The 16,723-nt window shown below is 35.6% G+C and overlaps 4 protein-coding genes across 7 annotated transcripts; 2 read left to right on the plus strand and 2 right to left on the minus strand.

The window, feature by feature from the left end:
• The first annotated feature begins 940 nt into the window (after positions 1 to 940).
• LOC130970659 (protein YLS7-like) lies at positions 941 to 5,177 on the plus strand. 4 transcript variants are annotated; one of them, XM_057896814.1, is made up of 5 exons: positions 941 to 997; positions 1,150 to 1,205; positions 1,385 to 2,285; positions 2,999 to 3,273; positions 4,150 to 5,177. In XM_057896814.1, exons 3-5 carry the CDS (start codon positions 1,547 to 1,549, stop codon positions 4,957 to 4,959), a joined length of 1,824 nt encoding a protein of 607 aa, XP_057752797.1. In that variant the 5' UTR covers positions 941 to 997; positions 1,150 to 1,205; positions 1,385 to 1,546; the 3' UTR covers positions 4,960 to 5,177. The 4 variants fall into 4 exon arrangements, with proteins under 4 accessions (XP_057752797.1, XP_057752796.1, XP_057752799.1 ...); XM_057896813.1 differs by having other exon boundaries at positions 966 to 1,205; XM_057896816.1 differs by lacking the exon at positions 1,150 to 1,205 and having other exon boundaries at positions 981 to 997; positions 1,465 to 2,285.
• A 1,131-nt stretch (positions 5,178 to 6,308) lies between these two features.
• Positions 6,309 to 8,600, minus strand: LOC130970662 (probable amidase At4g34880). Its single transcript, XM_057896818.1, has 5 exons — positions 7,986 to 8,600; positions 7,625 to 7,839; positions 7,225 to 7,461; positions 6,924 to 7,122; positions 6,309 to 6,817 (listed from the first exon to the last, which is right to left on the minus strand). The coding sequence occupies exons 1-5, from the start codon at positions 8,529 to 8,531 to the stop codon at positions 6,467 to 6,469; spliced, it is 1,548 nt and encodes a 515-aa protein (XP_057752801.1). The 5' UTR covers positions 8,532 to 8,600; the 3' UTR covers positions 6,309 to 6,466.
• A 489-nt stretch (positions 8,601 to 9,089) lies between these two features.
• LOC130970661 (probable amidase At4g34880) lies at positions 9,090 to 12,044 on the minus strand. Its single transcript, XM_057896817.1, has 5 exons — positions 11,502 to 12,044; positions 10,511 to 10,725; positions 10,131 to 10,373; positions 9,839 to 10,037; positions 9,090 to 9,688 (listed from the first exon to the last, which is right to left on the minus strand). The coding sequence occupies exons 1-5, from the start codon at positions 12,042 to 12,044 to the stop codon at positions 9,320 to 9,322; spliced, it is 1,569 nt and encodes a 522-aa protein (XP_057752800.1). The 3' UTR covers positions 9,090 to 9,319.
• Positions 12,045 to 12,175: 131 nt separating this feature from the next.
• On the plus strand, positions 12,176 to 16,720 carry LOC130970656 (disease resistance protein RUN1-like). The gene is made up of 6 exons (XM_057896806.1): positions 12,176 to 12,201; positions 12,736 to 13,259; positions 13,437 to 14,535; positions 14,617 to 14,910; positions 15,076 to 15,843; positions 15,932 to 16,720. The coding sequence occupies exons 2-6, from the start codon at positions 12,760 to 12,762 to the stop codon at positions 16,499 to 16,501; spliced, it is 3,231 nt and encodes a 1,076-aa protein (XP_057752789.1). The 5' UTR covers positions 12,176 to 12,201; positions 12,736 to 12,759; the 3' UTR covers positions 16,502 to 16,720.
• The last annotated feature ends 3 nt before the right edge of the window (positions 16,721 to 16,723 follow it).

A 16,723-nucleotide genomic window follows, 5' to 3' on the forward strand; every position in this document is an offset into this window, starting at 1 on the left:
CAACAATAAATTAAAATCAAAATACAGTAATTTAAATTTTAGCTTTGTTGCTGAAAATATCATTGAATAATAATAATATGATCCGTAAGCATCTTTAAAAAAAGACATTTTAAACGTTTTTATGTGAATATTTGTTATAAATATTTTGTTTTATGTTTGGTAAATCTAAAAAATTTATATATTTATGCTTAAAATTTTTAAAAGTTAGAGATGCTTTTAAAAATTAGTTTGTACTTATTTAAATTTAATTTTTATATTAATATTTATTATAATATTTTTAAATTTTAAAAATAATTTTATTAAATATACTTGTTGTTACTTATAGTTATTAAAAGTTATTTTTAATTTAATTTACTAAATATAAATACTATAATTTAAAAAAATTTTAAAATTTAATTTTTATAAACTATTTTTAAAATTAAAAATTTTACCTAACCAAAATATAATTTACTGTAGCATGTGTAGGTGCTATAAGCTATGGGATTATGTAAATTATTATACATATAAAAAAAGCAATCTTCTTATATGTATTATATAAAATAAGAATAATCATTAAGAGTTTTAATGCATGCTTTTAATTATCTTTTTAACACGTAAAAGAGTAAATAAAAATATAAAAATAAAAAATACAATATTTTTTTAAAGTTAAAAAAACAATTAAAAAATAAATCAGAATTTCCAACCATTTTTCATAAAATAATTTTGAACCGTAGATGATAAAGTATTGATTCTCCAAAATTAACCTAGTGCACATGGGACATTAGGACAATGGCTATATCATTGGCAGTTTGGCACTAGTCAACAACTATTTCTTGTTCTTCTTTTGATTGTGTCAAATTAAAATAAAAAAAGGATAAAATAAAAAAAATATATTTAGTCGGCCGAAAAAAAAAAAAAAGAAGAAGAAGAGAGGAGAAGAAAAATAAAAGAAAATTACTAAGTTTACACAAGCGACAAAGCTTGATTGTGAATCATGGATTTGAGTTTGAACTTTGAGGTGAGCCTCTGTCACTTTCTTTTATCTTTTCTCTTTTTTTCAAATCTGGTTTCGTTCCATTCCATTCCAAGCTCAACCGCACACGCATCCTAATCAAATCAAACAGGGTCGCAATTCTTTACAATTCTATCAAATTGCGCGTTTCTTTGCAGCATTAATTTCCCGCTTCCGAATTCCCATCACATTGAATCTCGCCACCATCATAAAGGTTCCTGCTCTTTCTTCACCGTTAATCAAAATTACTTTTTCTTTTCCTTTTAATTTTATTATGAAGATCCCAATTTTGTGAGAAAAATTGGACCTTTTTTTTTAAAAGGGAAAATTATCTTATCTTATTGCATGTTTAGTCAGAATTTGTTACCATTTGTGTGTTGGTTGTTATGGCAGGATTGCACATGAGGTTTGATCTCATTATCAAGCAGTAGTTACCTGAATCTGATTCCCATCACTTGAACATTGTGTTTCAGGATTAAAATTTAGGTATTTTGTCTATGGTCTTCTTGAAAGCTTTCATGCTTCAGTGTTTAGTATAGAGCTTAGAGGTGTTTGATGAAAGGCATGGCTTGGAGTACTACATCTAAAGGCTCTTCCATAATTTCTTCGAATCGAAAGCCAATTTCGTGGATTGCAGTTTCAGTAGGAGTACTTGCAGTTTTCTTAATTTATGCTTCTTGGGGACTTGTATCATACCCTATTGGATCCACTGTTCATAGTCATTTTTATGGTGTAGATAATACAGCAAAGGTAGATGTGTCAGTACCTTCAAAAAATGAAAATTCTAAGGATGCTCAATTGAATAGAAGTTCAGATCTTGTTGATAATAAACAATCTTTGGATCTAGATTCTCCCACGGTTTCATCTGATCAATCTAGTGGTAGCAGCATAGAACAAGCTGATAGTAACTCAAACTCACAAGCAGGGTTGAGTGAGCAGACATCAGAGCAATCTCTGGTTAACAAGGAGGTGAATGAAATAGAATCTACTGATAGAGCGGGTTCTGATTCGCAAGAATCTTCAACTTCATTTGATGGAAGTAAGGATGCAGTCAATAGTATATTGCCTTCTAAATTCGATTCACAGGTTGATATGGTTTCGACGGCAACTTTGCCAGTGGCTGGTAATGATACAAGTATTGTAAAAAATGAGGAACTGGCCTCTGTGGATTTGACCAGTCAGTCCAGTGCATCTGATGAGGAACCCGTGTCATCTAGTGATTCCACATCAAAGGCAGTTCCAGAGCCAATAGAGAAGCGAGATAGCGCATCTTCTGCTGGTTCAGCTAATCCAGGTTGCAGTTGTGATAATCATATTGTTTTATTGTATTACTCTTTGATTTATATAATCAATTACAACATAAAATTGTTTTTTCTTCTTCGCCTCTTTTGGGAACACATTGGAGCAATAATTTCATTATTAGTTTAATTTTATTATTATGACTTGGAACATGCTTATGAAGTGATTTATGTGTAATACTTGTTTATTATGTGTCCACTTAACTTAATGAGGGGAATATAGATTTAGTATTCAACATATGTACTACATACAGCCTCACACATTAAAGTTTTTCTATCATAGAGTATAGGCTTCGGTGGGGAGAAAGAGATTGAAATAGTATAGCCAGAAAATCATTTTTTTTTCTTTTCCCTGTATAATAAGATGGCTGTAGCAATCTTACTATTTATATATTTCTATGACTCCTATAATGAAGGCTCTAAATTAGATTCCTTGCTTTTACTTGTATAACTTGATGCTAGTATGATTTCATAGTAAGCGCTCTTTTAGTTTGATCTTTGTTTATATTATAAATTATGAGTTAATCAATAGATTTGTGAAAAATATTTGATATCTTTTAGGTTGAGATAGGATAATAAAACTAGTATTTGTATCTTATTACCAAAACTGTGACTGTCATATAGCCTTTTTTTCCAAAATAATTTTGGTTCGAAATACTATGTATATCTTTGGTGATGTTTAATTTGTTTTTCTGATTGGATTATGTAGAGTGCGATTTGTACCATGGAAGCTGGATACACGATCCATTGGGACCATTATATAGAAATGATACATGCCCAGTAATTACACAGATGCAAAATTGTCAGGCTAATGGAAGGCCTGACAAGGATTATGAGAATTGGCGCTGGAAGCCATCTCAGTGTGACCTCCCAAGATTTGATCCAAAGAAATTTTTGGAGTTGATGAGAGGGAAGACCTTGGCATTCATTGGAGATTCAGTTGCAAGAAACCAGATGGAATCATTGCTGTGTATTCTCTGGCAGGTTATTTCTTTTTAACTTGTGTATCTGTGTTGAATGGAAAATTAAATGATTCCTAGGTAACAGGGAAATTCAATGTTTTGCGAATTTGTCATTCTATTTTATCATGGTTGCTTTTGATATTAGTATATTAGATTTATGATATATAAGGTTGGCCGAGCCCTAGAAACACACAACAAATTGTAGTTTGTCCACTTCGTAAGACAGCAAATTAAAGACATGGAATAGAAAAAGGAATTCTGTTTCAAGGAAGAACCTCAATAATCCTTTAAAGAAACCTAAGGGATGATGAACTTGGCCTTTTGATGGGGAGTTTGATTAGTTAGGATTTAGTATAAATACTTAAATAGGATGGAAAAGACAGTGGGGTAAAATCATCCATGGAATGGAGTGAGGAAAGATTAAGAGAGTAGTGGTCCTCCGAAAATCCTCTCTAGTAGTTTCATGTGCTGTGGTCATCTTGATCAAGAACCATTAGTGAACAGAATAAACTCCTGGTTTGATTTTGATGATCTGAACCAATTCCGTCATATAACTGCTGAGCTGATTTGATGTTACTATCAGCCTTTGAACATAGTTTACGGATATTAATTGATCTGGATTATCTGAGGAAGTCAGTTATCTATCACATATTACGGGTGCTTAATTTTTTAAGTATCATTCTGGCTACTAGGTCAAGAATTGTCTTCGTGTGGCATTCGAGCTGCAGCTGCACCTGCACCATGCTATGTTCATGATCAAATTCAATGGTTTCCTTGCATAGAATTTACTTTATACTTGCATACATACATTATATGCGTGCTTGTTTTTGCAGGGTGCATGATAATGTGCATTCATTTTGCATAGTGAGAAGGCTAACTTATAAAATGATACTTTCAGGTAGAGGTACCGAAGAATCGGGGAAATCGTAACATGCAACGATATTATTTCAGGTCCACATCTGTAATGATTGCGCGGATGTGGTCTTCGTGGCTTGTCAAACATTATCCTGAGCCATTTGATTATGCCGAGGCTGGTGTGGATAAGCTCCATCTTGATGCTCCGGATGAGAAGTTGATGGAATTCCTCCCAATGTTTGATGTGGTTGTTCTTTCTTCCGGTCATTGGTTTGCCAAGAAGTCTGTGTACATTTTGAACAACAAGATTGTGGGCGGGCAGCTGTGGTCGCCGCCCAAGTCTCATCGGGACAAAATGAAGATTAATAGTATTCAAGCATACGGTATATCTGTTGAAACGATTCTTACTTCCATTCTTGCGCATCCAAATTACAAGGGGCTTACAATTGTGCGCTCTTACTCGCCGGATCACTACGAGGGTGGTGCCTGGAACACGGGTGGATCGTGCACGGGGAAGGTGAAGCCGCTTGGTCTGGGCGAACTGGTGGAAAACGAATTCACAAATGTCATGCATGCACAACAGGTTAATGGTTTCAACCGTGCTATGCAGAATGCAACAAATGCATCAAGGTTGAAGTTAATGGATATCACTGAAGTTTTTCAGTACAGGCATGATGGCCATCCTGGTCCATACAGGAGCACTGATCCAAATAAGATCACAAAGCGTGGACCGGATGGAAGGCCGCCACCGCAGGATTGCTTGCATTGGTGCATGCCAGGCCCTGTGGATACCTGGAATGAGCTCGTGATGGAGATCATTAGGCGAGAATATGAAGGATCAAGTGTGTCGTGATTAGTTGAATGACTCTGTAGGAAATGAGAGTTTCTTGGGGAGAGACAAAAAATAGTTAAGTTGTATCTTTTCATAGAAGAAAATATTAACATTGTAGAGAAATTAATTTATTTGTATATGGGTTCGGATGATAAGCTATTTGCTTATTCCTTAACCCTCAAAAGCCATTAGTACACCTGATATGGCTACGTATGTCATTACCAAGTTTTGATTTTTAATATACCACATCATATTTTTTGAACATCAGTTAGCATTATTTTATCTAATAATGTTGGTAGTGAGTTTTAGTCCTCCTTTGTTTTGCCATTTTGCTGTTGTCTCTGTATGGTATGAACTTCGCTGTTATACATACCTAATTTGTATGGTGGCAGGTGAACATGCAATGCTCTTTCCCCAGATGCTCCATTAAAGTTATTATTCCCGGAACTGAAATTCCAAGGTGGTTCAACAAACAGAATACAGGTAATTCAATGAAGGTGGATCCATCTCCCATTGTGGATGACAATAATTGGATTGGCATTGCTTCTTGTGTGGCATTTATTGTACGTGATGCTCCAACTGAATATCTTCCTATTCTACTTGGTTGTGGTTTTTGTCGTAATCCAGATAAGGCCGTTTGTTCCATTGCCCCAATACGTCTTGAGAAAGATTGGATCATAACTGAATTTGATCATATGTTGCTAATGTTTATATTTAGGGAAGTTTTTATTAATAATTTTGGAAGTGTTTTAAAAGAAGGAGCATCTGATCTTGATGGTATTAAATTGGTTGCATTGACTCGTTATCCAGAATAAGTAGTAGAAGTGAAGAGTTGTGGGTACCGTTGGGTATTTAAGGATTTAAACACATAGAGGATCTATAGATGACCAATAGCTCGCAATATTTATATTCATGAAATAAATTAAAATGTTGTATTGGCGAAAGTGGAAAGTGTTTATTAGTTTCCTTGCTTATTGTAAATGAAAAATATTATTTTAGCATTAATGGTGTTTATTCATTGTCCCCATAAATAACCTAAACCAATATGATATACGAGTAAAGACCTATAGAGGCCTATAAAAATCCAGCAATCTTAATATTTAAGAAAGAAGTACAATGGGCAATTTCGAAAGATAATGGTTAAGAACCTCATTAGTTGGGCTAAGTAGCAAAGAAATTTTTTTTTTTTAGAATTTGAATTAGCTAGCTGAAAAAAAAAAGGTATATGGAAGTTGCTAAAGTGAAAGATTTAGTTGTATTATGTCTACAGAAAATCCAAGGTATATCTCTTTTACCAATTAGCTAAAAAAAAAAAAAAAAAAAAAGCTAAAGAATAGTTGTATTGAGAAAGATAACCAAACAACACTCCCTTTAGTGAAGAAGCTAAGATTCATTATTACACGTAAATTTGCTCAAATAGGACCACAAGAAGACATTATAGTTATACAACAGTATAATTCATGAGGCAATTGACATGTATGACAAAGTATTGAAGAACTTCAACAGTTAATTGTCTTGTTCTTGCAAGTTAAACTGGAGGGGGCTTTCTGACTTTAGTTGCTTGTTCAAATCCATATGCAATCTCAATTAGCTTTGATTCTGATCCTTTCAAACCACCAAAGTTTATTCCAAATGGGACACCTTTACTATCATACCCTGCAGGCACATTTATTCCTGGGAATCCTCCAATAGCAAGCACAGGTGCAACACTTGAACCAGGTGTTACCAATGCATCAAGTTTATAATCACTCATCAATTTCTCAAAGCCTTCTCTTGATAGTCTTGCTAGATTGGCCAGCGCCGCCTTCTCTGTTGCGCCTATTCCATTTGTTGTTTGGGCTAACAAGAAGATGTCTTGACCAAACTCATTGATCTTTTCCTAAATAGTAATTATTTGAATATAAGATTTAATCATTGTGAACTTTGATGTTCTGCATAAAATTAATCAAGTTTTGTCAATGAAGGAAACATTTGATTATACATACCAGATCTGCATTCTTTTGGTTAAAGGCTATAACATCCGCCAAGGATCTCACCGGCGAAACCTCCAAGTTCTTGAGATATGAATTCAAGGATAGTTTGAACTCAGCAGCAAGTGCTACTGCCTCACCACTTTTGGTCACATTTAAGATATCATTGATATTGGTTATCTGGAGATTATCTACCACAACTGCTCCTTGATGTCTTCAATTTTCATGTTATATATACATTTTCATTAGGTAGGCGTACTGATTGAGAAAATGAAATATTTTGAAAATTAAACATTTAAAGCTTATTAATTTTTACCTTAAGGTCTGAAAATGCTTCTCAAAGTGTTGAACCACATCAGAGGCTAAAAGGCCAAAGAATGGGTTCCTTACTATTCCAAGTCTCTTCCCTCTGAGCCCATTTTGATTAAGAAATTGTTTGAATCCACCTTGAGGAATATACTTAGACCATGTTGTAGTTGCTGGATCATTGTAATCAATCCCAGAAATTACATCAAGAACAAAGACAGCATCAGATACTGTCCTACTAATGGCCCTGGCAACAAGTTCAAACACAAATTCATAATTGTCAAGTAATGTGCATACGATCTTGAAACAAAGAGAAGAATATAATGAATTGTAACAAGCTAATGCTCTGATTGGTTGCTTCAATTCAAGAGACCATAATCTTAACCATCACATGCAACAATTGTTCTTACCCAACAGTATCTTGTCTAGGCGAAACCGGGATGACTTGATCCCGGCTAGTGAGACCAACTGTTGGTTTGATGCCTACAACTGAATTGGCACTTGATGGACATAAAATTGACCCATCAGTCTCAGTTCCAAGTGCTACTGTCACCAAATTAGCAGCTGTTGATATTGCTGATCCACTACTAGACCCACATGGATCAGCAGATAAAACATATGGATTCTGAACATTACATAAAAATGATATTAATAATGTCAATATGTCAGCATTCCTATTCAATCTGAAAAGTAAAATGTTTTGCTAAGGAAATTTCTTAAAACTCTTATAACATATTGCAACTTTTTCATGCTACAAGTGCTATGACTAACCTTTCCTTGGCCACCTCTTGCACTAAAACCATTAGGAGCCTTTGTAGACCTGAAGGCAGCCCATTCACTCAAGCTGGCCTTCCCCAATATGATTGCCCCGGCTCTCCTTAGTTTCGACACCACACCAGCATCACGAGGTACCACAGAACCAAGCAAAGCAAAAGATCCAGCTGTAGTATTCAGCTTATCCTTGGTTCCAATGTTATCCTTGAGCAGAACTGGAATACCGTGCAGCGCAGGCAAACTTGTCGGCGACTTAGTTTTTCGGTCGCAGTCAGCTTTATCAGCTTGGGACAATGCATCTGGGTTTACCTCTATGACCCCCTTAAGAGTTGGGTTCAGCCTTTTGATTTCTTCTATATAAAACTCAACCAGCTTCCTTGAGGTGAGTTTGTTTTGCCTGAATGCAAGTTGAATCTCACTTATGGTTGCTTCTTTGATAGAGAATTGTTGTTCTTTTATGGTGTATGACCCTTCTGATAATCTCAAAAGAATGATCAACATGAACGAGAGTATAGACATAATTAGTGACATTATGGTAGCCATGAAACTCAGCACTGAGTCAAATGATTATACATTCAAGTGATAAGTTGTTTGCATGAATGACCATTGTTTAGTTACACCGTTACTTATAGTATAAGCTTAAAACTGCAAATTTAATTAAGAAATTGTACTTGAATAATATGTTTCAACTATTTTTAGTTGTTTAGAGTTCATGGAAATAAATAAAGCACTAGGTTGTTAGTTATGTGGAATTTTGCTTAATTATCCGGCCATGGTCAGAATATTCGGGAGTAGATTCAAATATTGAACTTTGGAAGAACATATGTTTTTATAAGTTCAGGACCATAGTTGCTCTTGTTACAAAATTTTGACTAGTTCATTTCCTTGCCGGCATTTAAGAGTGGGTAATATAATGTATTTTTTATTTTTCATTACTGAAGTTGGTATCTTCATCTTTAGTTGGCAATTAATTTATTGAAATGAGACAGAAGGTACAATATAATGTACATGCAGTGATTTGTTTAAACATTTTGGACCCAATTAAGGGATAAATCATCCTCAAGATTCTTGGTAGAGCAATGCCATATTTTTTGTTTCTTTCTGCATGTATGTCGATTAGTTGTAACACTCTTGTATCCCCACCATTAATTAACAAACTCATTTTTGTGCAGTGTTCTAAATCATGCAGTTTGGTATATTTAAATTAAATTACAATTCACATTAGATGGAAGTGTTAGTTGAATCACTTGAGCATCCTATAACTAAAAACATGCTGCTGAAGCTGAATTACAATTAATCAGATCTAAACATATGAAAACAAGAATTAATCTTCAAATAGTGTCTTGAAGTAGATGAAAAGTAGGGGGAGGCTTCCTTGCCTTAGTAGCTTGTTCAAAGCCATAAGCAATCTCAATGAGTTTTGGCTCTGTTCCCTTTAGCCCTCCAAAACACACTCCAAATGGCATTCCCTTGCTATCATATCCAGCAGGAACAGTGATTGCAGGGTACCCTCCAATTGCTAGAACCGTGGCAGCATCAGATCCAATAGTCACCAATGCATCCAATTCATTCTCCTTCATCAATTTCTCAAACCCATTTTGTGATAATTGCTCCATCATCTCCAATGCCTCAATTGGAGGAATGCCATTTGTCATTTCTGATGCAATAAACAAATCCTGCCCATACTCATTTGTCTTTTCCTACAAAAGAAATAAAGCAAAAACAGTTCATTAATGCCAATTCAAACTAAGCATTCTAAACCAACATCAAGTTGGTCTATATTTTGATGCTTTAAAAATCAATGGCCTTTCAATGCTATTGTCTGTGTAAAAATCATACTACACACTTACTAAATCAGGGTGCTTGATGTTGAATTCAATAATCTCAGCCAGCGACCTCACAGGAGAATAAACCAGTTCTTGCAGATACTCATTGATGGATGACTTGAACTCTGCCAGCATTGCTAATGTTTCACCACTTTGGAAAGGGTCAAGAATGATGCTTGAATTCTCTATTTCCAAATTATCTATCACCGTCGCACCTCTTTGCCTTAGATTTGCGAAAACCACCACAACATTGGTGTTAATCTAAAATATGATCATTCACTTGTGTGTGTGGGTGTGTTATGCATTCTATATTTACCTGAAAATGTTAAGATGGCTCTCAAAGATAGAAATGACGTTGGATCCATTATAAGGAGTGAAAAATGGATTCCTAACAACACCAAGTTTCTTTCCTTTGAGGCCTTCTTTCCTGAGGAACTGCTTGTAACCACCTTTAGGTATAAACATAGTTGCTGACTTTGTAGCATTATAGTCTCTGGGATCAAACCCAACAATGGCATCAAGAACATGAACTGCATCTGCAACTGTCCTGCATATTGGCCTGTGCAAAAACACACATTTTCAGACATAAAAAGACTAGTGATATGATAACTCATTCTTTTTCATGTTTATTGTTTGCTCATATAAGAAAGAGATGAGTTACCAAGACATTTGTTGATACAAGAAGCAATTTGTTACCCAATTGAATCTTGACGAGGCGAAATCGGTATGACACCAGCTCTGCTGGTGAGTCCAACGGTGGGTTTGATCCCCACAACTGAGCTGCGGTCAGCTGGGCAGATAATGGAGCCATCGGTTTCAGTCCCCAGAGAAACTGCAACCATGTTTGTGGCCACTGAAATGGCGGATCCAAAGCTAGATCCGCATGTACGTCCCCCCTCCACATAAGGATTCTGCTTGTGTTACATTACACGCATACATAAATTATTACTACATTTTTTTTCCCACTGAAATGATCTTATCATGAACCTGAACTGCAGATAGATATGCTGGTTTAAATCAAAGCAACCATAGCGCAATTGCCTTAAACATTGATCGTAAATAAAAATTTCAACCTTAGTTTAACATATCTTGGGGAACATAATCAAATATTTTTAACATTAGTTTACCCCAAAATGGAAAAAATAGAATATATAAGATTCTTATCATGGCCAATCATTTACGTCCATTCAACAGATGAACAGAATATAACAAGACTACATTTTTAGTTTTTAACACTAGTCTATAATTTTTGTCTCCGTTTTACGTTTATTGAACTCTTACTAGCAGTTTTGATTTAAAATGAGTTAATATAGTATAATATAATAAAATGATTATAATGCTGCTTTTAATTAAAAAAAAGTTGAAATTTTATACTTAGTTAAAATAATCAAATACGTATATAATTGTTATGCTTCTGCATCATTAAATAACCTTTTAGTTTGTAATTTTTTTAACATATCACTACTAAATTAAAACCTTATATCTTAAATATAGATTTTTTCTAAAAAAAAATTGTCAGTCCTAAGTACTTGAAAAATTAGTGTAATAAATTTGTTTTTAATTAAAATATGCAAAAACAAAAAGTTGCTAAATATTCGGGCTTACTTGAAAAACAAGAAAGTTTCGAGAAAAGTAAAATAAAATTAAAATAAGAAAAGGAGAGGGATAAAGAGAGCAGAGTACTAACAGTGGCATATCCACCTCGTGCACACCAATTTTCCGGCGCTTCCAGAGACCGACAACTGTACCACTCGGACAGACTAGCTTTCCCCAGAATCACCGCACCAGCCTCCCTCAGCTTCATTGTCACGTGCGCGTCACGTGCTACTTTCGAACCCAGCAGCGCATACGACCCTGCCGTCGTGTTCATCTTGTCCCGGCTCCCAATGCTGTCCTTCAGCATCATCGGAATCCCATGCAGCGCCCCAACCACCTCCCCGCCTCTTCTCTCCCGATCGGCCTGCTCCGCCTGATCGCGTGCGTCCGGATTCACTTCCAGTACGGCGCGGAGCACCGGATTGAGTTTCTGGATCCGCTGCAGGTACAAGTCAACGAGTTGAGTCGAGGTTAGGTCGTTGCGAGAGAACGCAGCTTGGATTTCCTCAACGGTTGCTTCGACGATTCTGAAATCCGAAGCGTTTGTTGCTGTGGAATGAGAAATCGCAGATGAGATCAAGAAGAGGAAGAAGAAGAAGAGGAGAGGAGAAAGAGAAAGCATGGATGCGGCCATGTTTGAAGGCACATGTATGTTAGAGAGAGCTCTTCTGCTTTTAAATAGTGTCAACTACTGCTACTGTCAAGTTCCATTACTTTATTGCCAGCTTGCCAATTAGTATCTCACAAACAAAATCAAATAACTCATTCCGAGCGTTACCACAATTTTCAGGGTACTTTTATTTAAATAAATAAAGAAAAATGATTATTTTTGGCTGTACCTGAAATGGTTTTTCAATCTTAGAGACCAGACATGTTACCAAGTTACAATTGATGTACATGAGATTCTTCCATGCAAATACTCATCAATTTCCTTAGTCATCCATCTCTCTTGAGTCATAAAAAGAAAATGAGAAGAAGACCCCTGCTAAGATCAATAAACCAAAAACATGTATCATTCAAAAGATTAGTGCGTGCCATTCAGAAAATGCTTAGCAAATCATGACATAGATTTGGAGAAAAATGATTGAAAGAATGCGCGTCAAATTGGAATTTAAGAAAGGTTAACACGTTATTGAGCCACTTGAAAGTGATTTGTTTTGTTCATAATAAACTACTCAATGCTTCAAATCTTCAGTGCATAATTTTCAACTGAACTTCCTATCAATTATCCAAAACACGTCCATTGACTTTAATATATATATCCTGTCCTCAGTATGCATCTCATTTCTATAAAATCTAATCTATATTGCATTGTATATTCACAGTGCACACAGTATATTCACTACACAATGGATTGCATGAGAATCCAGAGCACCTTGTCTCATAGGAAGAACTGGAAATATGATGTGTTTGTGAGTTTCAGAGGCGAAACTCGCAACAACTTCACCGATCATCTTTATGCTGCTCTCCGCAGACACGGCATAGTTGCCTTCAGGGATGATACTAAGCTCGAGAAAGGAGGACTTATATCAGAAGAGCTTCTGGAAGCTATTGAAGCATCACAGGTTCTGATTGTGGTCTTCTCAATGAATTATGCTTCCTCCACATGGTGCTTGCAAGAACTAGGAAAGATAGCTGATTGCATTCAAGTCCCGGGACACCGTGTTCTGCCTGTTTTCTGTGATGTGAGTCCATCTGAGGTCAGAAAGCAAAGTGGAAACTATGAAGAAGCCTTTGTGGAACATGAAGAAAGATTCAAAGGTGATACAGAGATGATGGAGCAAGTGCAAAGATGGAGGGGAGCTCTAACACAAGTAGCCAATCTCTCTGGCTGGTATTTGAAGGATAAGTGAGTAACCAGTTCTATGTTTTGCTGTCTACTCTTAACATTAATTAAGACATTTCAAATATTTCAATGAACAATTATGGTTTCAGGATCATCCACTTTTATATATAGATTTTCTTGTGCTGTCTTATGTGAGGATTTTGAGTTTTCCACTTCTTTTTTTTCTCTTGATCTTTTTAGGTCACAATCCGCTGAGATTGAAAAAATTGTCAAAGCGGTAACCAACAGATTGAGTCTCAAACCATCATCAAGTGTATCTAATGATATAGTTGGAATTCACTCCCCTGTGCAAGAACTAGAAAAGCTTCTAGTTTTGGACTCAGAGGATGATGTTCGAGTTGTAGGAATTTGTGGAATGGGTGGCATAGGAAAGTCAACTCTTGCCAAGATTTTATATGAAAAGATCTTTCACCAATATGATGTTTCATGTTTTGTAGATGATGTGAGCAAAACTTACAAACATGATGGACCACTTGGTGTGCAAAAGCAACTTCTTTGTCAAGCTTTTATGGAAGAAAGTTTTTCGATGTGGAATCTTTCATTGGCAAATAATCTGATTCAAACCAGGTTACGCCATAGAAAGGTTCTCATAGTTCTGGATAATGTTGATAAGGAGATTCAGTTGGAGAAGTTGGCTTTAGAACGGGAATGGCTCGGTAGAGGGAGTAGAATAATCATAGTTTCTAGAGATGAGCATATATTGAGAGAGTATGAAGTGGATCATGTTTATAAAGTTAAACTCTTAAATGATGAGAATGCTCACCAATTGTTTTGCAGAAAAGCTTTCAAATGTAATCATGTTGCAAAAGATTATGAAAGCCTCACAGATTCTGCATTAGCATATGCTAATGGACTTCCTTTAGCAATTAAAGTATTGGGCTCATTTTTGTTTGGGCGAGATGTCTCTGAATGGAGTAGTGCATTGGTTAGACTGAAAGAAACTCCAACAAAAGATATTATGGATGTACTTCGAATCAGTTTTGATGGACTTGAGGATCCCGAGAAAGAAATATTTCTTGATATTGCCTGTTTCTTTCCCGAAGATGAAGAAGATTATGTAAAAGATATTTTGCGTATTCGAAGATTTCATCCTGAGATTGGTATAAGAATTCTCATTGACAAATCACTCATAACTTGCAGTCGGTATTACATTGTTATGCATGATTTGTTGAGAGAGTTGGGTAGAAGTATTATTCGAGAAAAATCACCCAATGAACCAAGAAAGTGGAGCAGGTTATGGAACTATAGGGATCTAAGTGATGTCTTGTGGGAAAACAAGGTAAAAAATGTTTGAAATTATAGTTCTTTCATACCAATTTTTTAAAAATCCTAAGCAATTTTAAAATGTCTAATGTTTCAGGCAGTGAAGAACCTTGAAGCGATAGTTCTGCCAAGATCTCTCAAAAATAGGGAAGAGTTGTCAAAAAAGGCAACATTGAAGGTTGAAGCTTTATCACAAATGAACCACCTTAAATTACTCATACTCAAAAAAGTGAATTTCTCAGGATGTCTTGATTTTCTTTCTAATCAGTTGAGATATCTTGATTGGGAAAAATACCCTTTCACATGTTTGCCATCAAGCTTTCAGCCAAATAAACTCGTTAAATTAATCCTATATCATAGCAATATCAAAGAACTCTGGGAGGGAACAAAGGTATGCTAGATATCATTGCCTTTATCTATGTTGATTTTATTTGAATGAAAACAAGGAAAAAATTTTCTCACTCGTTTTCTTTTCTGTTCACTAAATTAACAATGAGTTGAAATGTAGTTATAATATGATGTCTTCTTCTATTGGCCCTTTTTTGTTTTGTTGCAGGATCTACATAACTTGACACACATAGAACTATGTCATTCCAAAAATCTCGTAAAGATACCAAATTTATCTCAAGCCCCAAATCTTGAGCATTTAGATCTTAAAGGATGTATTAAACTTGTTTACCTTGATGCATCCGTTGGTTCTCTAGAAAAGCTTAGTTTCTTGAATCTGGAAAACTGCAAAAGTCTTGTTAGTATTCCCAATAGCATATTTCATCTTGATTCTCTTCAACATTTAAATCTGTCTGGCTGTTCAAAATTATTTAGATATCAGTTGTTAGAGAAACCAAGACAAAGCGAACAGTTGAATACAGATCAAAGTGTGCAAAGCCACATGACATCCTCCATATGCAAAACTCTTACAAGACCTCTCCATTTTTTCTATTCTAAAAGGCTTTCCAGTTCAGTTGATTTGTTGGTGCCTTCATTGTCACGTTTTCCAGCTTTGACATATCTTGACATAAGTTTCTGTAATCTAGTTCAAATCCCTGATGCTATTGGACAGTTACATTGTTTAGAAAGCTTAAACATAGGGGGAAACAATATTGTTACGCTACCTCATTGCATCAAAGAACTTCCCAAGCTAGGGGAGCTGAATTTGGAGTACTGTAACAATCTAAAGTGGCTGTCAAGTACCCTTTTGCCGATAGGAGGAGCTAGCCGTCTAAGTTGTTACTATGGAGGATTATATATTTTCAACTGCCCCAATTTAAGTGACATGGAAGGTTGTTGTCTCACAGTAGTTTCATGGATGATAAAAGTGATTGAGGTGGCAGCTTCAATTCCCTGCTTTTCTTTTTTCCGTGTGTATTATGAACTTATTTTTTGTTACACATACCTAACTTGTATGGTGGCAGGTGAACATGCAATGTTCTTTACTCGAATGCATCATTCAAGTTGTTATTCCAGGGAATAAAATTCCAAGGTGGTTCAACAAACAGAATACGGGTAATTCAGTGAGCCTGGATCCTTTTCCCATTGTGGATGACAATAATTGGATTGGCATTGCTTGTTGTGTAACATTTGTTGTACATCATGCTCCAATTCAATTGCTTAAACGTAGGAGTAGAGTGCTTGTAGGTTGTGGTTTTCTCTCTAAACCTCTGCATGAGAGCATTTATCCCGTTGTTCCAATACGTCTTGAGAAAGATTCGATCACAACTAAATTAGATCATATGCTGATAGTATTTTTCTCCCGGGAAGTTTTCATTAATCTTTTTGTAAGTTATTTAAAAAAGGGAGCATCTGATGTTGATAGCATTGAATTGGCAATCATGAGTGATTATCCAGAAGAAGTAGAAATGAAGAGTTGTGGTTACCGGTGGCTATATAAGGAAGATGTGGAACAATTTAACCCAACAATGATGTATACCGCCACTTCTTCAACTCAGCAGCACAAGTTCTTGGCAATTGAACATGTCCAATAATAGCCCGCAATCCTTTTATTCATCAGGGAAATGTTGCATCCGCATTTTGGCTACACTTCTGGTTTCATTGTATTCACAAAAAATATCTGAGGTGAGGTGTGAGATGGACAATACTAATCATTTCTCTCTAATTCTGGCTGTAATTAAACACAACATAAAGAAATAGTCTAGAAGACTTGGTTTGATGAAGTTTTTTGAATAACAGATAAACTATTTGTAGAT

This window comes from Arachis stenosperma, chromosome 3 (assembly GCF_014773155.1).
Source record: "Arachis stenosperma cultivar V10309 chromosome 3, arast.V10309.gnm1.PFL2, whole genome shotgun sequence".
In the NCBI taxonomy this organism is placed as follows: domain Eukaryota; kingdom Viridiplantae; phylum Streptophyta; class Magnoliopsida; order Fabales; family Fabaceae; genus Arachis; species Arachis stenosperma.